Raw genomic sequence first — 26,927 nt, forward strand, 5'->3', positions numbered from 1 at the left:
GCATGTATACAAATTAATGATATAAATAAGATTAATAAAATGTACACATTTAACAGGTTTTCCCCTCTAAATGCAAGAGTAAAAATAGGTCATTTACACTAATCTGCCCTACCTTAGGCCAGATGTTCAGTCAGTTTATATGGGCATAGCTCCATTGAAGTAAAAGGAGTTGTCCCTGTTTACACTAGATGAGAATCTGTCCCTCTGCTGTATAAAGCAGCATAGCTTCAGTCCCAGAGGGCCTGCTCCAAAACCCATTGAAGTCAGTAGGAAAACTCCCACTGACTTCAATGCACTGTGGATCAGGACCTGAGTGATAACTCTTGCTTTTCACACTGGGTTTTGCCTGATGTCAGGTTTAAAAAAAACCACATACCATTAAGCACCAAATGGGACCTGCCATAGCTCCCTTTAGCTTATTGAAACAGAATACACTCTCTCTAGGAGCAGTCTTCTCATTCTGTGCTCAGTGCTGCTGGAGTCCAGTGAGACAAAGTTCCCACAAACTTCTGTCAACCCCAATACATACAGGAATCTGAATTTGCTGGAGTAGAAGATTTTTTTAAGAATGGCAGTCTATTAAGAGTAACCGTGTTTATTTCGGCTTTTAATACAAATTTTTTTTAAAAACCCATGAATTCTCTTTACATTTATGCACATGCAAATGCAAGGTTTATAAAAGTTGGTAAGAGAAAAGAATAGCATCAGGAAGTAAAAAATAATGTAACATTCCAACTACATCCCACGCACTGCCATAGATTTAATTTGTTCTGAATTTTTATTTTCTTGAACACTGACTTCTTGCAATTCAACGGTGATAAAAATCTCTTAGGCTGCTCTAGAAAGAGTAACGTATGCTTGTAGGCAAAGATTTCATACATAGCAACCATTAAGACTGCAAATGTTATGACAACTAAGTCAACACCACCAGCATACCATGCAATTTCTGTATTGGAAAGTTTCCTTAACCATTTTTAATATTTTTTTCCCTGAAGGCAGATGTTAATATTTAGTTACTTTTAAGTATTTTCAATCACTGATAAACATAACCGGCATGTCAAATGATTCACCAATTACAGAGCATGTGGTATCAAGTAACATGCTCGATTTACAATACTTCTGTAATACAATACAATACGCTCAATTGTATGCTGCAAATAAAGAAACCAGGCTCTTTAAGGCAAATCATTCAAATACAAGCTTCACATCGGAGCATACCAAAGATCTTTATCATAGAGCACCAAATCGTCCCAAGGCCACTCATTGTGCTAGATACACCATCGTACAGTTACATTTAACTAGGATGAGAAATATGACACAGCGTTTAGGCCTGGTGGCAGAACTCCCTCCCGCCCTCAGAAGAATCAGGCTTTTATAGAACGCTGCTTTTGTTTGCATGTATAGTGGAGGGATTAAAGAGAAAATTTGAAAGAGATGGATACCAAGAGGGTGATCGTTGAGAGTGTAGAGCATTTGCAATGTATTTAGCATGGAGCAAAGACCAAACACAAGGATAGTTTTGCAAAAGTTCACATTACTTCCACAAGTGTCTTACGGCACTAAATACCAATCTGTACAGTGCGTCCTCAAGGCTGCAGGCCATGTGCCATTGAACCCCTCCTGATTCAGAGAGCATAGTCATATGATGTTCTGGCAAGATGTCCACGGGTTTAAAGGTTCTTTCATAAGACCATCTGAAGTTTTTCATAATAAAAAACCCTACAAGTACATAATGCAGAGCGTAGCCATTTGTATTGAAACACACCCAACTGACCTAAGAAATATACAGACAAGGGTTTACACAATGTCACATGCTCCAGCAGGTGGATACGAATGGGTGGAGAAGAGGGGCACAGACAAGAGATGACACATCTGGGCACTGATGGACTTGGGGCTGTACCATCTCCACCATCTGGTTTTAGACACAAAGGGGGATGCTCCTTATCCCAAGCCAGCCCATGCCTCTATACACAAACAGTACACAGTCAAGGGCCTGGACTTGGGATATTTTCTGGGGGGAGGGAAAGGAGTCAAAGGCATCCTTACCTCTCTGCAGAAGCTTGCCCAACAAGGGACTCCCTATGAGAATACCAACAGGCCATGCTGCTGCTGTGCTTGGGGCCTTGTACACCGCCCCTCCACCACCCATGGGGTGAGAAGGGGAGCAGAGGGGAAGGAGGATGCAGGAGTCATTGTCCATGGCAGCTTGGCTCCTAAGGGGGCAGTGTTGCCGATTGGGGCCATACCTTGGGATCCATCCGGAGGAAGTTGTGCCGGCCTCGACTGCTGAGCGTCGAGCGCCTTATCGTCCTGCTGTGGTGAAAGTGGTAATAGTTCTCCAAATTCCCAATCTGTGCAAAAAACAAACAAACAAACAAACAAACAAAAAAAACCCATGCACAGTAAGTCAGTGAAGGAGAAATCTTCCACCCACGCACAGCTTGAGATGCTCAGCTTTTCTTCTGACCTCCCATACCCAACAATCCCTGGCAGCCAGAGGGGCTGATTTTCAGACTCCCCCCACCTAGCCGCAAAGAGAACTGTATCACCTGGCTGAGAATCTGCACTGATCTATGAAGCAACTGAGCACGCTCCTGCTCCCAGTGCGGTCTCGGGCCCTTGAGGAAGCCACATTGTCACTTTGCCATTGGTTTCTGTGGTAGCAGCATTGGGCCTATAATTAAGGATTCCGGGAGCTCAAAAATGGCAGCAACCCTAGCATGTCTTTAAAGAAAGACACCCGACTCTCCCCAGAAAAGAATGGCAGAGGACACAACAAAGCAAAGCAAATAGATGAGAGCACTGCACCAAAGCCATGAATACTGCATCAGCCATCTATCCACTGAGCAAAATAACAGTTCACGCAGTCCTGACTTTACTGTAGAGAGCTACTGGCGGTCAGCAAGGAAGCCAGATGTGTTCTGCTATGGAAGGGTACAGGAGTTCCTGTAAAGCAGTAAGGAACCAGCTGCCAGGGCAGGAATGAGCCTTCAAAGGCAGCTGCTATGCCAAAGCCAGAAAAACTTGTCAAACTCACCACAAAGCCGCAGCGCATATGGTGACAATAAGGGAAAAAGCTTGCTCAGGAGCACATCACAGTGACTGCAAATGCTGTGCAATAGCCTGCTGCTTTGGAGTCTCTTTAAGCAGGCTAAGTGATAGAGAAAGGAGCCAATCCTGGGGTGGTGGGCAGAGCCGACCAGAACAACAACATGCACACCCCCTCAGAGAAGGCAGGGGCCAGAGAATCCAGCATTGAAATGCTTACGGAGGACAGAGAGAGGAGCATGGGCTGTAGGGCAAAGTCAAAAGTAGGCATACGGGGGTGGGGATGTCATCAAGCAGAGAACAGGCAGGGACTGTTGTCCAAAAAACAGGTGCAGCCCCATGGGCAGTGACAGCTTCCCTGCACCAATCAGCCAACAGCTCTGTTCTGAAGGGACAGCTTCCAGGGGCTTCCTTGGCCTCTCCACTGGGATTGCCACAAGGGCACTCCGCAGTGCTAACAGTTTGTGTGTGATGTGACAGAGACCTTCGGCCGGCTGCACAGAGGGCACTGAAGGGCTATCCAGCAATGCAGCGATGCTCATTTCCCAACAGACCCCTGGCCTACGACTATGAGGTGAGCCTCGCCTTGATTCATTCCAGCTCAGTACTGGTACATCAGTGGGTTGAAGTGTTTAGATCTAAGTGGTGCAGAGGCCTGGTGCTGGTTCTCAGCATGGGGGTGAACTTCACTTGGTGGGATTTTCAGAGGCCCATAGTTCAGTCCACTGGAAGCCAATTTTTTAGCCAATCGCTAAAACAAACAAGTTTGTTTACATTTACGGGAGATGATTTTGCCCGCTTCTTATTTACAGTGTCACCTAAAAGTGAGAACAGGCGTTCTCATGGCACTATTATAGCCGGTGTTGGGAGGTATTTACGGGTCAGATATGCTAAACAGTTGTATGCTTCTTCATGCTTTGACTTGTAGATTGCACTCTTTTTAACAGTGCGAAGATTTGTAATAAAAATGATATAAAGTGAGTACTGGGCACTTTATATTCTGCATTGTAATTGAAATTAATATATCTGAAAAATGTAGAAAAACATCCAAAATATTTATAATAAATTTAAATTGATATTAACAGTATGATTAAAACTGTAATTAATCGTGATTAATTTTTTTTAATAATTTGACAGCCCTACTTCTTGTCCTACCTTCACATGACATGGAGAACAATTTCGTTGCGCTCTCTTTAACATCCTTTAACATATCTGAAGACTTATCAGGTTTCCCCAGCCCACCCTTTGTCTTCAATTTTCAAGCCCACACATGTCCAGTTTTTTTCTTTTTAACCTTTCTTCATAGGAGAGGTTTTCTAAAGCTCTTATTTTGGTTCCTCTCCTCTGGACTCTCTACTTTCTGTCCCCATCTTTCTTCAAGCTTGGTACCCAGAACTGGACACAGTGCCCAGCTGAGACCTCCCCGGTGCTGAGTAGAGCAAGACAGTTACCTTCTGTGTCTTACATATGGCACTCCTGTTAACACATGCCAGAGTGACATTAGCATAGTGCCTTTGAAGGACAGTAATTGTATTGTCTAGATCACATACATCCCCTAGAAAGGAGCATACACAGAACACATGGTCAAACGATCATGTCAGAAGATGCTCAGACAAAACACATTTACTTTTGTAGGAGCTCTGTGTGTGGGATTTTTGATCAAAGGAAACATTGGTTTATAATGGACGCCTCCCCATAGAGGGGAGACTCCTAGGAAAACAGGAGCATGTTTAGAAATGAGTAGTGATCTGGGGATCTTTCAATTTTTGGATGTTTAAATTCATGCACCTCGAAGAGGCCTGATTTTCAGTGGGCAGGTGCTCTGCATTTTCCTAAAAATCAGTCCCCTATAAGGTATCTCCTTCAGGCACCTAAAATTTGAGCCCCTCCCCTGCTCCCAAATGGCTAGTCATTTTTTTAAAGTCTTGTCCTAGAGTTATAAAGGTAAAAGGAATAACCTGGAGGAACCAATGCCAAGACTTCTTCCCTTCAAGCCCTCGTCATTATCTTTTCCTGTTGTCATCTTTTAAAGAAGTCCAACGCCCCTCCCACCCCCACCCCCCTGTGCCTCCAATGTAAAGGGAAGAGAGATTTCTAGCACAAGTGGGACTGGACCCTATAAATCCCATCCTTGGTGATACACAACAATCCTGTTAAACCTCATGGGCAATAACTTCTCAAGAAAAAACAGATCAAATGTATACATCAGGGAAGACAGAGTCCGCTGAAGTCATTTCTCCCACCACCGAAGAACTCTCTCTCTCTCTCTCCACCCCATCCACAAATACCTTAGCATTAGTGGAATTGTTGCTGGCCTCCACCGGTAACTCACCTTGGCAGGAGAAGAGGCAGATTTCCACCCCCGCTCCATTCTTGTTTTAAAAACTTTAAACACCTTCCATGACAAACAAAGACAGGGCTGGGGTGTAAGCCATATGCAATAAGAATGGAGCTGGATGAGTGGAGAACAGAGAGGCATACAACTGCACCTTGTTAAAATAAAATTTAGCCTGGAAATCTTTAAATTAAATTACCACCCCCTTTTAAAAATTAACAGCAGTCATGCATATTGGCAGAGCCTCCAGGGAAAGCTGGCTTGGAAAGTGCCTGCACTGGACTAGGGTGGCAGTCCTGGAGGCCTCAGTGTCCTGCCACACCCATCCCAGGAAAGGAACAGTAGAGGAGTCCTCCAAGCAGCCAGTCAGAGAGACTGCAGGTGAAGCAGCCAATTAGGGCCCGGAAGGACCATATAAAAGGAGCTGCAAACCTAGAGACAGTCACTTGCTTGCTGGAGCTAGAGGAGCACAGTGGTGCTCCTGGTTGGCTAAAGGGAACTGCAGCACCCTGGACAGCTCAGTGCCAGCAGGGACTGGGGGAGCAAGGAAGAGCTCCTGGCTGGCTGCTGGGTCTGAACTTAGATGAGCCCTGAGATAAGGGTGAAGCTTTGGCAAAGGCTGGGACCATGTGTAAGTAGCCCAGGGATTGAAAGCAGTGTAGTTAAAGGGACACCGTGGCACATGGCTGCTATTCCTAGGGTTCCTGGGCTGAGACTGGGAGTAGTGGGCTGGCCTGGGTCCTCCCATAGGCCACCGGGGATGTGGCCTACTCTCGGACAGTGATAAACCCCGAAAAAGGGGAACTGAACTGTTAAGAGGTCCAGCTGGAGAGCTGGGGCCAGAACATACCAAGAGGGTGAAACCATTGCCTCCACAGAGGAAGCCCCGGTGGTACAGCCCAGTACCAGGGCCAGGGCAGTTTAAAGACTGCAGACAAACCTGACCACAATGGGTGCTCACAAGAGATGGGTGACACACCATTACAGGCGGACTGAACACCGATCCCAGATTCTAATCCTGACACTGCTTTTCTGGCTATGGGCCAGTTACATACGTGCTTAACATATTATTAGCCTGCAAGTAGTCCCACCGAAATCAGAGTGGGTTAGGCCCATTTAAGTCAGTGGCACTAACTCACATGCCTACAGTTAGATACAGGATTAAGCACTTTACTGCTGCATCACTGACTTGCAGCATGAACTTGGACCACTGACATCAACTGGCCCCCTAAGGCCAGGTCTACAATAGAAACTTTTGCCGGTACAGTTAGGGAGAGGATTTATTTTGTTGGCAACATTTCTATACCAGCAAAAGCCCTAGTATAGATGTCGTTGAACTGACAAAGGTGTTTTTACCAGTATGGCTTATATTGCTCAGGGAGCCAGAATAAGCTACAGGGTATATACCCTGCAATTCAATGTCCGTGGTTGGCCTGAACCAGCTGGCTTGGGGTCAGGCTGCAGGGCTGTTTAATTGTTGTGTAGACGTTCGGGCTCAGCCAACTGTCCAGAGCTCTGGGACCCTGCCCTCTCCACAGGGTCTTAAAGCCTAAGCCCGAATGTCTACAGCAGAGTTAAACAGTCCCTTACCCCAAGTCAGCTGACAGCCATGTAATTTTAATGGTAGTGCAGACATACCCATACTGGCCAAAGCATTTTTTGGCTGGTATAAGCAGAATCCACACTAAGAGGGTGCCAGCAAACCCTTTCTAGTTTCAACCTGGCCTAAACTACCCCATCGTCAAACAATAACTAATCACTGTCCCCCCCAACTTTCCTACCTACCAGAGGTCTGCTCACAGCACATGCCTAAGCAGAGTCCTTAGCTGCAGCACTGGGGAGCCAGATCCCCTCCTCCATCACCCACCCCACCCTCTTCTCTGCCTCCACCAATTAGCAGCTGAGAGGGTACAGAGGAGGGACAATCCTCCTAAATAGTAGTGTGTCAGTGAGCAGAGCCTCTGGGGATGGGCCAGGCCAGGAAGGGATTGGTTGAGGAGGGAGCACAGAGTCCCTGGCGGTGGTGGGAGTACAGGCTACCCCGCGGTGGAGATGGATAGAGGGGGGAGCACAGGGTTCCCGGTGGGGCCTCTCCGAGGGGAGAGTGAGCTCCTCCTGCCCAAAAGGGGTCACATTTTTATTCCTGAGCAGGCCCCTGGACAGAGAAGTCCAAGACTGTCCAAAGTGATCCAAGATGGTTAGCAATGCTAAAACACTGGAGGTCTTATCACAGGAGAATTTAAATTAGTCCCAGATGTACCCTCAGAAGTGTAACAGAATTTCCCCCTCATGCAACTAGGCTGCTTTCTCCTCAGCAAGTTGAAGTCCTCAACGCTTTTGAATGCTGCAGCAAGAACATCCGCTAAATGGGGAGTGTTGCTTCTAGTCACTCAGCAGAGGGTCTCTAGTTAAATGCAGACACTAAACTGGATTCTGATTTCACTCTCCCGCCCTTTAAAAATCAAGAGCATCTTCAGTTATGTCAACGATGCTCCACCAGAGTGGAGCTGGAGTGAGTCATAGAATATCAGGGTTGGAAGGGATCTCAGGAAGTCATCTAGTCCAACCCCCTGCTCAAAGCAGGACCAACTCCCAGCTAAATCATCCCAGCCAGGGCTTTGTCAAGCCTGACCTGACAAGTCAGATCAGAATCAAGCCCAAATTATTTTGATGATGTTGCGACAGGTAATTAGCATCATCTTTTAACGATGCCTTCCCCTTGGCTGCAAAACAGAAATTATGAGGTAAAAATTAGTTCAACAGCTGTGGAGTGTTCATGTCAGAGGAGCTTTGCCTTACCAAGGTCCTCAGCGGGATTTTTCAGTCTGTGAGGAGCCTCTGTCCTGCAGTCACACAATGAGGGACTCGCATTGTGTTCTCAGTGCTGGCAGCTGTAAAGTTTGCTAAAACAGTCACTATAAGAGAGGTAAACTGCTAAACCTTGCGACTCTAGTCTGGGGAAGCATAGGATATAAATAAACAAAGAGAAACCAAGGCTATGTTTAGCCAGTAGTCAAGGGCTGCAACAATTATTTTTTTTAAGTCCAAAAAGGATTTATAAAGTATGTTACATTAAAACTCCCACTCGTTAATAAATACGAGTAAGGGCAGGGAAATAAGTCAGAATACAAAGCCATGTAGCTGAATTCAGCTATCTTGGCCCACACTGCTCTGTAGTTGAGTTGACAACTCTTCCTAAGGTATCTGTTTTTCCTTACTAGAAACTTCTTCCTCAGCAATTCCATCAGCCTGTGCTTCTGTTGGATTTGCTATTTGCTTGCTTGTCGGTCAATTCAACATTAGCCTGGGCCCCTCCATCTACTACCTATAACTGGGCTGCTCCAGATTTATCCATCGCAGGATATTTGGCAGGTCAGTTTAACAACATTTCAAGACATCTGAAATGTTGCTTTCCCACTCAGAATTAGTTTCCCCACCTCCACCACTTCCACACCGCCCTCTCCAACATTTGGGCTCAGTCTTTTCATCTTCTTCCTGAAGTTATTTGCACAAGTGTGACAGGCTGGACTTGTCTGTTCACCCTTTGACAAGACTAGGATAAATTTCATACAGGGTCTTGTGAAACTCAATTTGCTGAATATTATTGTCCTGGTCAAATGTGTGGTAACAGTGTATGTAAAGATATAAGATTCTATTGAATGGCAGTACTAAGTTTAGAAAGGCAGGCACAGACCAGTTCCTCAGAAACAAAAGGCAAACAGATGCCTCACCTGCGTGTCAACATAATCCAATAGGCTCTCACCTGGATAAGTGGGCATTCTTTGGCAGGAAGAAGGGTAAGCGAGAAATTTAATTTACACGTTGGCAAAGACACAGCTGGAGGTTCCCATCCCATAGATGTCCTGTCACCTGAACCCCAGCGGGAGATGACCCTCAAGGAGGGAAGAAAGGTGTAAGAATAGAGAACAAATCCCACAAATCACCTCTCCCCCCTCCTCTGTACTCATGGCAGCAACAACAGACTTTGAAAGGCCAAGGAAGCATCACTGAACTGGGGGAGGGGTCCTGGCTGAAGGATCCAGCCAGACTGCTCTCAGCATGTGGTGAGGAAAAACGTTTTTTTACTTTAAGTGCCCTCAATTTGTTAAGTTGGCATTAGTTTGCATTTTATTTTTTATTTCTCTGTAACCAGTTCTGACTTTTATGCCTCATTACTTGTAATCACTTAAAATCTTTCTTTCTGTAGTTAATAAATGTGTTTTATCTAACAAGTGTGTTTGGATTGAAGTGTTTGGGAACCCCCACCCCACTTGAGATAACAGGGTTTGTGCATATCATTTTCTATTCCTGAAATGACGGCCTTTCTATGAACTTGCATTGTCCAGAAGAGCACTGGGCAGTGCAAGCTGCACATATTCAGGGCAAGTCCGGGCCTGGAGAGTTTGCTGGTGTTTTCCTGCAGCGTCAGTCAGGAGTGGCTAGCTAACAACACTCACTCTGTATAGCTGGGAGTGAGTTACAGGCTGGAGACTGTGTGAATGACCAGGAGTGGTTGTTCTCACAGTGAAGCACTGTTAAAGACACCCCAGGTTAGAGAACTGAGGGGACACAGCTGTCCAATGGTCCAGACTGTACGCAGGGTAATGTCACAACGAGCTTTGGTGGAAGATTGTTCCAATTGGCTGACAGAAGTTATGGTTTTTAGAGAAGCTACAGACTCTAGCAGAATGACCACAGACCTGGGGGGCCAGGAATTCCTGGGTTCTAATTCCAGCTCAGTCACTGGTTGTTTAGTTTGCACTTCTGCATTTCTAAAATGCAGAGTGCCTACCTGATTCACAGGCCTGTTTTGGGGATACATTTAGGGTCTTGCTTTCCAAACTTGGCCTCTAATTTTGAGTGCCCAACTTAGGGCCTGGCTTTCAGAGGGGCAGAATGTCTCATTGACTTCAATTAGAGTGGGAAAATCAGGCCCCAAGTGTCTAAAGCTGGGGACTCAAAATCCAAGGCAGCCAAAACTCTAAACATTTAGCCCTAAGTGTTTGGAAAGTATAAAAGACACTGTGGGTTATAGGCTGCCTGGCCCTCATGAGGGTGCCCAGTAAGGTGGAGAGAGCATGAGACGCCCCCCTCCTCTCTCCCCATCATGCCCATGTCAATACCATTCAGAGTTGCAGACCCTGCTTATCCCTTCAGGCTCCTCCATCACTACTCCCCAAGAGGTGCCCGGTGCCCAAGAAGGAGCAGGGAGGAAGTGGAGCCCTGTGGCCAGCCAGCTCTGGCAGTGCCCTTCCACGTGCCAGCTGCCACAGCTGGCCAGCCACATGTGATGGGGAGCTTCCTCCTCACTCCCTATTTCCCCCCGCCCCCACTGCAGATACTTAGAATCATAGAATACCAGGGTTGGAAGGGACCCCAGAAGGTCATCTAGTCCAACCCCCTGCTCAAAAGCAGGACCAATCCCCAATTAAATCATCCCAGCCAGGGCTTTGTCAAGCCTGACCTTAAAAACTTCTAAGGAAGGAGATTCCACCACCTCCCTACGCAATGCATTCCAGTGTTTCACCACCCTCCTAGTGAAAAAGTTTCTTAATATCCAACCTAAACCTCCCCCACTGCAACTTGAGACCATTACTCCTTGTCCTGTCCTCTTCCACCACTGAGAATAGTCTAGAACCATCCTCTCTGGAACCACCTTTCAGGTAGTTGAAAGCAGCTATCAAATCCCCCCTCATTCTTCTCTTCTGCAGACTAAACAATCCCAGTTCCCTCAGCCTCTCCTCATAACTCATGTGTTCCAGACCCCTAATCATTTTTGTTGCCCTTTGCTGGACTCTTTCCAATTTATCCACATCCTTCTTGTAGTGTGGGGCCCAAAACTGGACACAGTACTCCAGATGAGGCCTCACCAATGTCGAATAGAGGGGAACGATCACGTCCCTCGATCTGCTCGCTATGCCCCTACTTATACATCCCAAAATGCCATTGGCCTTCTTGGCAACAAGGGCACACTGCTGGCTCATATCCAGCTTCTCGTCCACTGTCACCCCTAGGTCCTTTTCCGCAGAACTGCTGCCTAGCCATTCGGTCCCTAGTCTGTAGCTGTGCATTGGGTTCTTCCGTCCTAAGTGCAGGACCCTGCACTTGTCCTTGTTGAACCTCATCAGATTTCTTTTGGCCCAATCCTCCAATTTGTCTAGGTCCCTCTGTATCCTCTCCCTGCCCTCCAGCATATCTACTACTCCTCCCAGTTTAGTGTCATCTGCAAACTTGCTGTGGGTGCAATCCACACCCTCCTCCAGATCATTTATGAAGATATTGAACAAAACCGGCCCCAGGACCGACCCCTGGGGCACTCCACTTGACACCGGCTGCCAACTAGACATGGAGCCATTGATCACTGCTACTTCAGCCAGCCAACGGGCTGGAGCAGAACTCTGCACCCTCAGGGCCCCAGGAAGGGATTGATGGAGGAGCAGAGAGACGCTGACACATCCCAGTGTTACCATATAGGAGCTGCATTCCCCTCCCAGCGCATCCCTCCCACCTAATCTTGTCTCCCTCATACAGCAAGGCTGCATCAGAAAAGCTTTTACAGGGTTTGCCCCAATTAAAGTGACAGAATATTGTAGGTCTTAAAACCCTGAGCAGTTTCCAGTCCATTGGTCCTCATGAACCAGGTTGCTCCTGGGCTCTGGACAAACCACTAGCAAGACCTGGGCTAGGTGCACCAAAACACAAAGGGATATTTATTTGGCTGTCACTCCCTACAGGCAGGGCACCATCGTACCCAGCTGCAACAAGCCAGGCACTGGTAGCAAGTCGCAACGGTAGTTCCACGTCAGACCTACCGTTCTTCAGGGAGGCTCCACCAGGCAGCAAGCCCCAGCCTCAGCCCCACTCTCAGGCTGTGATCTAGACTAGGGGGCTGCTGTCCTTCCCAATCAGCTTCCTACTGGGAGAAGCTCTCTCCGTTTAACCCCTTCCTCGAAGCCTGACACCTATTGCAGGTGTAACCGATTGAGCTCACAGTTAACTCTGACCTGGCTTTCCTGGATGGGGAAGCTCGTGGCCCCCCTGCTGTACCTGGACCATCCCCCATTCCAAAGTAGGGCTGTCACCTGTCTGGGTTTTACCCAGACAGTCCGATTTCTGGCTTCTGTGTCCAGATGCCATTGAGGGTGGCCAGGTGCCTGGTTTTTAATCAGGAAGTCCGGTCATAAAGGGGACCTGGCCACCCTAAATGGCACCTGAACCAAAAATCGGGTGACTGCAGGGCAAAGGGAGGCACCAGGTCCTTAACTCACACCAGCCCCTGCTCAGCCGGGGCTGCTCCTACCTGGATGCAGGCTCCTTGAGATGATCCAGCGAGCGAGGTGGGAGAGGAGGGAGCAATGAGGATGGTGCCTTGGGGGAAGCAGTGGGGAAGGGGCAGGGGCAGGGGTCTGGTTACCAGCAATTAGAAAGGCGGCAACCCTATTCCAAAGGCTTCCTACAGAACAAGGACAATTCAAAGTCAGGAGTTCTGGGTGGGTTTCTTTGGCGCTTGGGTATTGTCAAGGGTTTTCCAGCACTAGTGACTGTCTAGAGGTGCCGGGACTGAGTCCAGTTCGCAGCCTCAGCAGCAGTAGGGTTTTTCCTGTGGTGTAAAAAAAATCATGGTATGAAAGGTGGTTTCAGACTAGGAAACTACTGCTGCCAGCCTTCGGGGGGCTGGGGAGAGGTTCTGGGTCAGTGTGGTGGTTTCCTGTGGTTTTTCAAAGTACTTCCTCTTGCAACATACCTCAGAGCTCCAAACTGGAGAAACTGTTCCCTTTCCTCCTAACCCCACTTTCCCTCAGTCCTCTTCAGACACCTTCTGTCTCAACCGCTCCCACGGCTCTCAAGAACGTCTTCCTTCCCACATCACTGGGGTGCTGGGGATCAGATCGAGGAGATAAATCATTTTTTCTGCTTTTGAAAAAAACTCGCTGCTTTGCTGATTGCCAGTGGCAGAGGATTGGCGCTTCATTTAAGAGAAGGGGGATATGGCACTGCTGAGAAGTTTTCACTTAAGAAAGTGCTGTAGGTGTGGGGTTAGGGTGGATGGCCCAGTTTCACAAAGGTATTTACGCTCCTAACGTCCATTGATTTCAATGGGTCAGGGCTCAAGGCCTGGAGCAGAGCCAGCTGGCCTGGAGTAGCGGCCTGATTGTCTACGCAGCCTGCTGGCTGGAAAGTGTCAACAGACCAGCTCTTGAGCCCAACCGCAGTAGTCAAAGCATTTGCCCACGGCTATGATAGCTCTTGCCTTAGCCCCAGCCTTGCCACACTCTAGCTAACCTGGTCCAGAATCTCAGCTCCAATCACTAACCTCAGCTCTGACTCTTGGCTCCAGTTTCAGAGTTTTGCCTCCAGCTATGGCACCTGACAGCTGATTCGGTCTGACCCTGTGAACCACCGCGATCTCCCCCCTTGATTCAGGAGGAAAGGACAACTTGTGGCTAAGGCACTGACAACTGTGGTCATTAGATGGATATGTTAATATAGAGAATTCAGATGTTTTTGTGACTGAAGCAGCTAGGTCGCTTCCTTTCCTTGAAGGAGCACAGGGAAGGCCAGCTGGTAAGAAGACGACCAGGAGGCAGGAACCTTTGGAGTACAAAAATAAGGGGACATCAAATGAAATGACAGAGGTGACCTGTTAAAAACAGATTAAAGGGAAATACTCTTGCTGTGCAACATGTAACTAGCCTGTGGAACTCAATGCCACAGGATGTCACTGAGGCCATGAACTTAGCAGGATTCAAAAACGAATTGGACATTAATTATGGTAACTTAGGGTATTCTTGATATCCATATAAACACGAACAAAAATGTTGAAAGGGATATTAAACTTCATGCTTCAGGGCTTAAGCCAGTCTAACTATTAACACCCAGAACAAGACTTAATAGGGTGGTAAATCATCCCCCCCCCCCGCCCCATCTGCAGGGTCTTTTCACCTTCCTCTGAATCATCTGGTGCTGGCCACTCCTGAGGACAAGATACTGAATTAGATGGGTCTCGGGTCTGATCCAGTCTGGCAAATGCTACTTTTCTGTGTGACATCTCCAGAGTCCATTCCTAGGCTGAAGATTAGATCCAGCAGGTCTCCGATTGAGTGGATGGGACTGGAGACGACTGGTGTGAAACCCATGGTATTCATGCAGGCAAGGAGTTTGGTATTTTCTATACAAATGTCATAGTCACCAAGAACCTGGGAGATTCCAGCACTACGCTGGACAGCAGATCCAATTTGTTCCTGTATGAACCCTACAGAGAATTTGTTTGGAAATCTGCAGAACACTCAGAGTCCTAGCTTCCTTTTGTCCGTAGCCTCACAAACCATCAATGGTTTCTGGGATGAGGAATCTTCAAAATCTGAGGTTGGAGGGGGACATGACCTCTATCCTACTTTGTCTTCGCTTTGCCATGTTCTGGGATCTTTCTTTCTTTGTGTTACTGAGTAGTCTCTTGGAAGTAGCTCAGCTACAACAGGGTTGTTGACAGTGTTAAACCAGATTTTGGTGATGCAGGCAAGGTTGGGTAGTTCATCCAAAAATCAAAATATGGATGGTACAGATCTTGACGACTGTTGACCTTGCATCCATCTGGAACAGATTGAGGCAGTTGACTTTTGCTGGCCTGGTTGTTGGCATTCTGAATGAGGCATTTTGAAATTCTCCAGCAAAGGGAATGAAGCCCTGATGCCAGGGCAGTCTGCCTGGCTGGCTACCTCAAACCTATGGACCTTGGAAGCCCTGGGGTTCCCATCAGCCGACCAGGTGGGGAGCAGGCAGGAAACAAGGCAAGTTTCCATCAGAATGCTGCCTGAGTTCTGTCGGAACTTTGACGAAATTGAACCATCTCAGTGGAATGTTTCAACTGTTGCAGAGTCAGGAAATTCTGAGGAAATTTTGGAATTTTTCTGACCAGCTCGATAAGTTATGCTTGAGACATAGTAGCCCCTTCAACACCTACATGGACACACTCAGATGATGAAGTTATATTCCTCACAAAAAACAGCAGGTAACCATTAATCAGTACATCAATCAAAGATCTGGGCGTTTTTAGAGTCACTGCTGATTAAAATCTGTGAGCATTTTACTTGCTCATTTAAAAAAAAAAAAAAAAAAAAAAGTCACTCACCCCAGTAAGAATGTTATACAGCTGCACTAATCTAGGTATAAGGTTATTCTAGGATAATGTGTTTACCTCAGGAGCTCTGTTCCCAAAGCCTGGGAATGCTGTGTCTGGCCATATAGATCACTAGACTCTCACAGGAATTTCAGGAGCATGCTTAAGTGTTCATTCCCCCCCCCTCCCACAAGTTTACTACTTCCCACAGTTATTGATCTTGATTCTTCTGACATCATATTTCTGCCAGGGCTGCGGCTCCATCAGCATGGGAGGTGCTCATTTAAGCGTGGGGTCGATTTTAATTTTCTGAATTGATTAGCAATTTGGAGCTGTGGCAGAAGTTTGAGTGGAGTTTATGTTTATTTTGAGCCAACCTGGGTTTGTACTTGAAGTAAAATGGGAAGTACAGGTTCATGCTAATGGAGGTAAATGAAGTCCTGATGTAAAGTCTCAGATCAGTGCTGCCCGGCTCAGCTTGTTTCTGACCTACTCACGGCAGACAGAAACAACGCGGAAGTGCTTCTTTCCTTGCCAGACCATCATTATTACAGAAAGGATATTGATGGCTTGGTTTCCATGGAAACATGTGTCTGCCAACTCCATCCTATGAAGTGTGAACAGCTAGAAGCTGAAGGAGTTATATTCATCCCCGTTTTAGTGAAACTGGCTTAAGGATCTTATGCATCCTGCCAGGCCTGCAAAATACTCCAGTAGGTATGGATGGTGTTAGAATCCAAGATTGTCATAAAAACCCCTTCATAAGATATGCAGACTACGAATAGTAATTTCTGAAGTGACAATGAACTAACATTCCTTAGATGTGAAAGCCAAGTATTGCAGTCTTTAGAGTCTTGGCTTCATAGATCATATTCTTCTTAAAAGCACTGTCTGGTATTTTTAAGTTCTCCCTCTCCTAGCCAAAATGTAACAACGGATTCTGATCGCACCCAGGACAGAATGTGGAGTAATTAACATTATTACACTGGTGTAAATGAGAGTTGCTTGATTTATCTTTCTCCATTTGGTCATATTTCTGCATCGTAAGCTCTTTTCTGCCCGTCCTTATTACCCACTGGCATATGGCTTGCACTCAGTCTTTTCCCATGCCCCTAGCTCAGCAAGCTGCTCATCCCAGGTCATGCCTCATTCATCTGACATTGTCCTGCCCACTTCTCCTCCCCACCCCCGTACTCATTCCCCCAAAATCTGCCCTGCTTTTACCACCCCGCTTAAGGCCCCAGTTTGCCACCCTTGCTCCCAGCAAGCAGCATTTCGTGAGTAGCCCCAATGACCGCAGGAGGACAGACTATTTGCAAAGGAAGGTACTAGCACAGCATGATAAAGGTGACAGAACAGGGATCTTCTTTTACATACATTTGATTGCATTATGTAATCTGAATTAATATTTACTATATACAGTGGGAGGAAGGGGAAATAAACTAGAACCAACCAGACTGTGCTTATCCTGAACAAGCCAAGCTCCAGGACTCTTGTCACATCTCAATCTCCAGCGCCATTTCTCTCTTTTTGCCTCTCAACTGTCAAATGGCTTAATCCTGGGGCATACTGCTTGCTACAGAAGGCATGCTCCTGAAATCAATGGGGCTTTTCATAGTAGTAAGCACTATTGCTGGTATTTCCATGATTGGACCCCCTGATTGGGAAGTCTTTGGGTCAGGGGCTGTCTGAAAAACACTTTGCAAATCTACAAGACTGCATAAACAAAAACAACCCAGAGGAGAAGTGTTCTCAGTGGCATTTTAATCCCCATGCTTTATTGCAAAACTAAGGTAAGATACAGCCACCCAAAACTTAATTCCAGTTGTGCAACTGTCGGCAGCTATTATTGTAACCGCAGTCATTTAAAAACAGATTCAAAAGCACTTACAGCATTAAGACGTTTCCATAGAGTTGGCTCTGAGCCAGGCTCCTTTTTTGGGCTTCAAACCAAGAAGATCAGTGCAAAACAGAGAACGTACAGAAAATCTAATACATAAGTATGTCCCAAAAGTAAATCCACAACAACTAGCTATGCTCTATAGCCAAAACGAAACAATCCTGTCTCTAAACAATGCCTGTTTGCCATCTATTGAGGGGAATACATTTCTTTGCTCGTCCAGTACACAGTGGATGGCACAATCTAGCTTCTCTCTCTCGTATACTGTGTAGAAGAGTTCCCGTAACTGCTACCCTGGAGCAGCCAATATATTCTTGAAGCTCTGCTCCCAGGGATGAACAGAATCCTGCTAGTGTAGGTCAGGGCTGAGGAGTGTCACAAGAGTTAAAAATGAACAGGGTGTTTGATTGGTTATTTTAAGTTTTCCTTTCTTTAATTTAAATTATTTGTTTCATTTAAAACAAAAATCAAGTTAGGGTTTCAGACCCATCTATGAACATCATTTTCCATACAAAATTTCCCCCTAAACTGCCGTGCCAATTGTTGTGACAGTCAAGTCCCATTCATTTGGGGGAAGAGACAGTAGTTATGAGAACTACATTCAAAGCCCGAAAGCAGTTTTTATATACAACCTCTAGGATTTTGTCATTTCAGAATTTCAAATGCCTAAATGACCGTGATGCAATGCTTCCAGCAGAATCTTGCCCTATAGAAAGGTTAATCTGTGTTTTAGACAGACAGAGTAGCACCTGGGTTCTAATTACACCTCCCATGAATGGATGAGCACCCAGCAAGCTCACTGAAGTCTGGACCTCACAGAATTAGGCCCTTGGAAGGTTGGGTTTGCCCATTTCTGGCGTTGATTGAATGATGGTATAAACTGTAAGTCCTGCCTGGTTTGGGGACAAAAAGCATACATTAAAAAACTTCACGCATATATCAAAACTCCAAATAAAGGCAATTGACTAAGTCGCACTCCCAACAATGCACACTGGATATTGCTGTATCACATATTGTCTGCTCCCTTAATTCTGAAACAATTGCAAACAATGAAGCATGACTCACAGGGTAAATTTGTACTGCAGGGATCAGCAACCTTTGGCACACGGCCCGTCAGGGAAATCCACTGGTGGGCCAGGCCGGTTTACCTGCAGCGTTCGCAGGTTTGGCCGATCGCAGCTCCCACTGGCCACAGTTAGCCGTTCCAGGCCAATGGAGGCTGCAGGAAGTGGCGGCCAGAACATCCCTTGGCCTGCACCACTTCCCACAGCCCCCACTGGCCTGGAACGGTGAACCACAGCCAGTGGGAGCTGCGATCGGCTGAACCTGCAGGTCAACAAACTGTCCCGGCCTGCCAGAGGATTTCCTGGATGGGCTGCATGCCAAAGGTTGCTGATCCCCGTTGTATTGCATGTGGGCTCCTTCTGTTAAACAAGAGGGAAGCTCATCTGAAAATTAGTTTTTAGCATCCCAAATTAAAGTCATCTGAAATTCTGAATGTCTAGAGATGAGCCTTTCCCCTGCTAGGAATGCAATCATTAAGAAAAGAAGTGTACGGTTGCCTTGTGTGGGATGAGACAGACAGTGTCAGGTTTGATGCCCTCTTAACCTTTAGAGTGTCCCTTTACCTGTGGAAACGCAGGACGAAATCCTGGCTCCATTCAAGTCAATGACAGAACTCTCTTTGACTTCAAGTGGGCCAGGTTTCAACTCCAGAGTTCATCGCAAACCCCAGCTGAGAATCAAAACTTAGATCCATTCTCCATCCCCACGCCTAAACCCCAACCAATGCAAGGCTAAACTGATACCCCCCTCCTTAATGCAGTCCCTCTGAGTCTACTTGTATTACTGCACACTTTTACATAAGGTCACTCTCCACTGGCACTCTAACACTACACGTTACCAAGAAAATGTTGTCATCCAGATGAGCTCAGTATGAAGATCTGGATTGCTTGGAAAGTTGGACACACGCAAACGATATGCATTTTAATACTGCCAAATGTAGAGTCAAACTTATAGAAACAACGAATGTACCCCATGCTTCTGGGGACTAAGCAGTGACTTTGAGAAGGACTCGTGCTCATGCTGAATAATCCGCTGAACATGGGCTCCGAATGCGACGCTGTGCCCAAACGGGCCATCACGAGCCTTGAACGTATAAAGAGGGGACTATCAAATAGGAGGTTACATTGCCTCTGTATTTGGCACTGGTGCAACTGCTGCTGGACTCCTGTGTCCAGTTCTGGTGTCCACATTTCAAGAAGAGTGTTGAAAAATTGGAGAGGGTTCAGAGAAGAACGACGAGAATAATTAAAGGATTGGAAAACCTGCCTTAAAGTGAAAGACCTATGGAGCTTAATCTGTTTCATTTATCAAAGAGAAGGTTAAGGAGTGACTTGATCACAGTCTGAGTACCTACATGGGAAACAGGAATTCAACAGCAAAGGGCTCTTCAATCTGGTTTATAACAGAAGACGACCCAATCGCTGGGACTTGAAGCTAGACATACTCGGAGTGGAAATAAAGAGCAATTTTTTAACAGTGAAGGTAATTAACCAATGGAACATTTTACCAAGGATTGTCCCTCACTGACAATTATTAAATCAAGCTCTAGTTCAAACAGGAATTAATTCAGGAAGTCCGACAGCTTGTGTTATACAGAAGGTCAGACTAGATGATCACAATGATCCCTTCTGGCTTGGGGCACCTCATCTGCATGATATTTCAGCCTAAAAACACAGGTTATGGGGCCACACACAGGAGTTGTCGGATTTAGGCAGAGCCTTTGGGGCAGCACAAAAGCACCACAGATCTCTGATGAGGATACTGCAGGAATCTTGATCTGGTAGTTTGTGTTTGTACTTCAGTGTTGAAGTATAAAATATGGGACATGTTGAATTGGATTATAATTTATAGTGTAGTTCAAGAAATACTTTTAGCACCCAGACACATTGCATTGCCACCTGGACAGGGAGAAGCACTGAACTGGGAACACATTGAACAGGCAGACTGTAAGCAACCAAGGAAAGCACTAAACTCAGGATGGAACCCTGAGGAACATTTTTCACATGCGGACCGTTTAAAGAAGAAGATTTACAAAGTTTTGAGAGAAAAAGTTCTGTGAGGAAAGTAAAATTTAAGCCACAGACGTGCTTCGAGGGACTTAATGGCAAAATTTGATAATGTTCTGCTAGATTTTAGATAAACTTTTGACTTGGCTGGCTGTAGTTTAAATCCACAAATATAAGTTCAAGTGATCTAAATTACTTTTACAGAACAGCACACATTACCAGTATCAAGATAGGAGTTATAATGCAAAGAAAATTCCATTTAGATTAAGTAGCACCACACTTTACTGGTTTCTGCATGGATAATTACACAACTGCATTTAAACACTGCATGGTACTATGGTTTGAATTACAAAACGAGTTTATCTGTAACTTATTTGATCCTTTATGAAATCCTGAATGAATTTGCATACATTCTTTAATCACAGCTTTCTCTTTTTAATCTCACCAGGAGACTATACATTACAATCTCATGATCACTCACTGTGTGCACTACAAACCTCATCCATTCCTAATTGCAAGGGGGCTTTGTTCATTCTGGATTTCGCCATCTCTCATAAACCCTAAAGCTCTTACCTGCAAAAAACTACATGGGTGGTGTTTTCCTCTAGCCCCCCTGATTATTTTCAAGCTTTCTTCTCACAAGAATATGTTCTTGCATATTCTGTTCTGGACTTGAAATGTACAAGTCCCATCTGGAGAAAGGCTGGGTGTTTTCCATAGATTTGCTACGCATGTTAAACTCTATTAATTCCAGTCTTACCGCTACCTACACCAAGCAACCACTATTATAGAAAAAACAAAAAAACCACTTACTCATGAGATCACTTCAGAGTTGCTACTAAAAGTATTACAAGTTAGTTCAAGCCATTACAAACCGTTAACAGAGCTGACAAACTCCAAGTTCTCCCCTAAACAGTAAAATAGTCCTGTCGAGTCCAGCACTTCTTCACTCTTCCCAAACCAAAACACAAAACTCAATCCAGTTCAAGCATCAAGTGGGCATGACAAATACACGCGGCTTCATAACCCTGTTTAAATTGATAAGCGCACCTTTGGCGCTGCAAAAATTAAATATTGATTCCTTTCCACTTTGCTGCCTCCCCCGGATTTAGCTAACTAATTGCCCATTTTGTACATCTGTTTTCACCTCTCAACGAGCACACATTTTTAACCACTAACGTTAAATAAAGCGAGGCGTTGCTGAGTATTAATCATAGGGAAACGCTCGAGCCGCCAGCCTGCCCAGAGGAAAAGGCGTCCAGCAGTCCTGAACTTGGGAACAGCCGCTTACAAGAAAGGAGTCGCTGATCTGCAGAGATGGGGCGAGCAACACCAGAGAGAGACTGGGCTCAGCGGGGCCTGATCCTGCCCCCCGCCAAGAAATCAATGGCAAAACTTCAGTGGGGCCAGGACCTTTGAGCGTCCAACCTGATGGGAACCTCTGCTGCCTTCGGCACTTGCTCTCGCCCCTTAGAGCTAGCAGGGCTTTTAAACTTCCAGGTGCCCGCTCGGGGCGAAGCCTTTGCCGGCAGTGGGAGAAGGGGCTGGCCGGCCTTACGTCCCAACACACCACTCGTTTAAAAACCCCGCAGCCTTTCAACAGCTTCCCTGCCCGGGGCCCGCCTGCGGGCTGCGCGCCCAAGCCCCTGCGCGCTGCTCGCCGGACCCGAGCTCGCCCCGTTCCCAGGGCGCACGGGGACGCTGCGCCCCGGAGCTCCGCAGAGAGAAAGTCGGAAGCGCCCCGCGCTCGGGCACAGCCAGCGACCGGCCCCTGGTGCCCGCGGGCAGGGCACAGGGGCCGGAGCCGCCCCCGGCCGCTGGGGACAAGCCGCCCGCCCTCTCTCCCCAGCCACCCAAAGTTGGCCGCAAAGGGGGCGCCGGGCGCTTACCTGTCCCAGGTTCACGTAGCCGTAGGCGGAGGCCAGCCTGGCTGCCTCGCCCGGCCCGCCCAGCACCTGCACTGCCCAGTGGTTGGTGTAGACAGGCCGGGAGGGCTCAGCCGGGCAGGCGGGCAGGGCGAGGAGGAGCAGCAGCCAAGCCGCGGAGGGGCGCATGATCGGGCGGCGGGCGGCGGCCCCGGCTCCGGCTGGCGCGCCGCGGGGAGACGCTCCGGCTAGCCCGGCTGCCGGTGCCGTACCGTGGCTGGGCGGCGGGGGGAGCTTTGGCTTTTAAAGCGGCCTCGGCTGGGGGTGGCTGCTGCGGGGAGGGGGCGGGGGCTGCTCTGCCCGCCTGCAGAAGGGCTCCGGCCCGGGGCGCCCCGCGGGGAGCCCCTTGCGCTGGTAGAAGGGGCCCCCGGGCACCTGTCTTATGCTTCCTGCCTGCCGCCCCCGCCCGCCCCCACACACCCAGGGATGAGTTACCGGCCTGCCCAGGGTGTGGCCTCACCTACCGGCCCCATACTCTGCACCTAGAGATCCTGGGGGGGATCAACCCGCCCACCCCCAAACTCTGTCCCGAATAACCCTTTGGGTCCAGGGCAACAGAGTCATCACTCGCCCAGCACCACTGGGGCAGGTGGCCCTGTCCATGGAAGTAACAGGAGCAGATCATTGCCCCTGGGAGCAGCCCATCCAAGCTCCAACTACCTACTGTCCTTAGGGTCTGCAGCAGGCCAGGGATTCATCCGCTCCAAGGCCAGAAAGGACCATCTCATCCAGTGGTTTTCAACCTTTTTTTTTTTCCCATTTGCACACACCCCCAACATTTCAAATGGAGGTGCAGACCCCTTTGGAAATGCTTAGACATAGTCCGCGCCCCCCACGGGTCCACAGACCACAAGTGGGAAACAGCTGATATAGTCCAGCTTCCTGTATCAACCAGGCTGGAGAACTTCCCCAAAATAACTCCTAGAGCAGATCCTTTAGAAAAACAGCCAGTCTTGATGCAAAAATTGTCGGTGATGGAGAGTCCACCAGGTCCACAGGTTAATTACTTTCACTGTTAAAAATATATCCCTTATTTCCTGCCTGAATTTGTCTTGCGACCAACTTCCAGCCATTGGATCCCAATGGCACCCATGTGTAAAAGGCTGTAAGCATTGCGGGCAGGAACTGTCTCTTTTAGTGTCGGTGGACAGAGTCTAGCACAATGGAGGCCTGATGCCCTGTAGGCCTTTCAGGTGCTACCAGCATAGGAATAGTAATAAAACAAGGGGGTGACTGGAAAACTTTGGCCCTCGATAGATAAGGGGTAAGAAACGACAGCTGGTCATGGTGTGGGATGTAGAAAAGACAATAGACAGTGCAGGGAAAGACAAACTTGCCCTTGGGAGAGCATTATTGACAAGGACTTGGGATGATTTATTTTCTGTTTCATGAGGGTTTTCTAATTGGCTGTGTGTTGTTTTAAAAGTAATAAAGGGCCAGCAAGCCCCAGGGCAGAGATTAGTGATGGGAAGGGGGTTTGGAGCAGAGATCTGAAGTTGGGCTAGACAGGGTGGTTAGAGCATGTGGAAACAAAGGGGATAGTCTAGGTATTCCCTTCACTCCTCCCATTTAATTTCTGCCATAGGATACCAGATAACTTGTCTGTAATTTTTTTTTAAGTAGTCAGTTTTTTCTGTATTCAGGAGATGAAAGCCATATTAAAGGAAGTATTTTTTCCTCACAACGCACAGACAACCTGTGGAACTCCTTGCCAGAGGATGTTCTGAAGGCCAAGACTGTAACAGGCTGGCTGTTCTTATGTCTATAAAAAGAACTGGCTCTAGTGCAGTGGCTGAAAAATGCTCTTACCCAGCTCGGTGTGCTAATGCAACAGTTACAGATGGAAATAAAATAAAAGAATAAAAAAGATCCATCAGCTGTGTGAAGTGAGGTGGGTGTTATGTGGGCAACACAGCCAGAGACCCCATGGAGCCTGCTAGGGCCTCAGCCATTGCTAATCAGGTTACCATGGGAGGTGCTCAGACATTGTGGTGACGGGGGGCAGGATAAAACCCTAAGAGATAGAGCCTAGTGGGCTCAAGCCTCAGAGAGTACGGAATGAATGCAGGCCAGACAGAGAGTTGCTTCTCCCACTGAAGACAATGGGAGTTTTGCTGCTGACTGGAATGGAAGCAGGGTTGGTTCGTCATGAACACAGGGCATTGGCTTTGGAGCAGGCCCGTAGAGAGGAGGACGCCTCTGTGGACATGTCTACATTGCAGCCGGGGGGTGGGGGCGATTCCCAGGGCAGGTAGCTCAGCTCCAGCTAGCATACTAAAAATAGCAGTGTGGACAGTGCAGCATGAGCAGCAGCTCCAGCTAGCTACCTGGGCTGGGGTGCAGCTTTCACTCAGACTAGTAACCACACACTTGCTGTGTAGACACAGGCTAAACCACTGGAGTGCTGATCGTCCTCCAGTGCCTTCCCAGGATTCCCCCGCGTATCCAGAAGGACAGAAAAGTTTTCCCACAGTTCATTGGGAAAGAATCATAGGGTACATCTACACTGCTGGGAAAAAAACCCCAAACACCCAACAGTGGTGAGGCTCAGAGCCTGGGTCTGTAGACTCAGGCTTGGGGGGTTCACATGATACGGCACTAAAAATAGCCAATAGATGTTCCTGCTTGGGTGGGAGCTCAGGCTCTGAGACCCACCCCATCACCGGGCTTCAGAACCCAAGTGGGAACTTCTACACAGTGTATTTAGTGCCATTAACATGAGCCCTCTGAGTTTGCAGATCCGGGCTCTGAGACTCACTAGCATGGGGGAGGGGAGGGGCGTGGGTGTGTTTTTTGCAGTGGTGACATACCCACAGAATGGCTCAGCCTCCTCCGGCACAAATAACCATGGGCTGTACCCCCAGAAGTCCTAGTGACATGCATGGGTGAGTGTAGCCCCAGTGAGGACACTGTAACCTGGGTAGGCTTTTGCAGTGTGGCTGCTCACACCCAGGCTAACCCAGTGCCCAGACCCAGGAGCCAATCACCCAGGTCTTCGCTGCAGAGAAGACAGCCTCTCATAGTTTCCACAGAATTCCAAGGAATAGGTGGAAGTAGAAGAGGAGGAATAGAAGAGGCTTGGAGCAAAGGGAAATGGAAGAGTTGTCTTGCATGTAGGTGGTCAGGTAGGGTTGTCTTTGTGTACAAATTGAGTGGACTGAGCCATTAAGGACTGATTGCATTTTGATGAGTAAATACTTGACTTACAATCTGAATTCTTCCTTCCACTCCCCCCCACAATATGTTTGAATGACATTATATATATATATATATATATACACACAAACACATGGCTATTTATTGGGTGGGCTGAAGCTGCATTTGGTTTTGTTTCCCTTAGCTGGACTGATAACCCTACCTGCTGTATCTTCAGTTTGTTTGGGATACCACAGGTCATCCTAGATGGGTTGTCATGGCAAGTTGGCAAATGAGCTGAGGCTCCAAGGTAGATGTTTTCTGGTGGCTCTGGGTGATTCCAGCAGAACAGACTCACACAAGGAACAGTGCTGGCATCAACTGTATTTAAAGTATTCGCCAGTGACCTCCTGAACACCATCTGCAGATGGTTCATGTATGGCAATGATGGGTGCCTGGCCTCAAGGGCCCATGACTTCTAAAATCCTGAAGAGGGCCTGAATAGTAAGATGGCTACCATAGGTGACCGTTGCAAGAAATGGGGATTGCAACCAAGTACATCAAAGACTGGGTCAATTTGCTTCCACTTACATGATGCTCAGAGCCAACTGGAGCTTAACATCTTTTTGAATGGCCAGTGGTTGGCACAAGGGCCAAAGTCAGTCAGGGTCAGCCTAGATCGCACACACACATTCACTAACGTAGCTCAAAAGATCAAGAGTAGAAACTGTTTCCTGAACAAACTGGTAGGGTTCACCTGGGGGTGCAATGTGCAAACGCTGCATCATTCAGGGTTCACTCTATGCTACTCAGCTGGCAAATACGGTGCCCCAGTCTGGACAAACTTTGCCCATACTAGGCCAGTAGACATACAGCTTAGTCATATCATGATAATTATCACAGGTTCATGGAAGCCAACAAAACTTGCATGGTTACCAGTCCCAGCCAATATTCCTCCGTTTAACATCTGGACTCAGAATACAGCCAACAAACTGATCTCCAAGATACAGCAAATGCCAAACTCGCTGCTGTTCAGGGCTATCTGGGATGCACCCTGCCACTAACTGAATAGCAACAACCCTATTGGAACACAGTGAACAGTGCTGCCCACTGACTGAGGCAGCAAGCCCAGAGGTGCCGGGGCTATGAACTGCCAAGCCTAGAGGTGCCGGGGCTCAGCCCTGGAACAATTTATGCACTGTTCAAAGACCATTTCGCTGTGTTTGGTTCTGTTTCTAAACCCAGCCTTGCTTGTCTTGCACACACGCCAGCGCTATATAGACGTACCATAGCAACAACAACAAAATCTCCCCAAACTTATATAAATTTCCTTCTTCCTTTTCTGGGGAAAAAACATTTTAAAAAATATTGTTGCCAGTAATTATATATTATAATT

At 47.4% G+C, this 26,927-nt stretch overlaps 1 protein-coding gene across 1 annotated transcript in view; it reads right to left on the reverse strand.

The window, feature by feature from the left end:
• PCSK6 (proprotein convertase subtilisin/kexin type 6) overlaps window positions 1–22,565 on the reverse strand; it is a 117,686-nt gene extending 95,121 nt beyond the window's left edge. Inside the window, exons 1-2 of the mRNA XM_084640758.1 lie at window positions 22,361–22,565; window positions 2,247–2,351 (exon numbers count right to left, since the gene is read on the reverse strand). Coding sequence (XP_084496884.1) covers window positions 2,247–2,351; window positions 22,361–22,525 — 270 coding nt within the window. The 5' untranslated portion in view covers window positions 22,526–22,565. The remainder of the gene's footprint in view (window positions 1–2,246; window positions 2,352–22,360) is intronic.
• Between the last annotated feature and the right edge of the window lie 4,362 nt (window positions 22,566–26,927).

The sequence above is a fragment of the Lepidochelys olivacea genome (genome assembly GCF_965140295.1).
Source record: "Lepidochelys olivacea isolate rLepOli2 genome assembly, chromosome: 10".
Lineage (NCBI taxonomy): Eukaryota > Metazoa > Chordata > Testudines > Cheloniidae > Lepidochelys > Lepidochelys olivacea.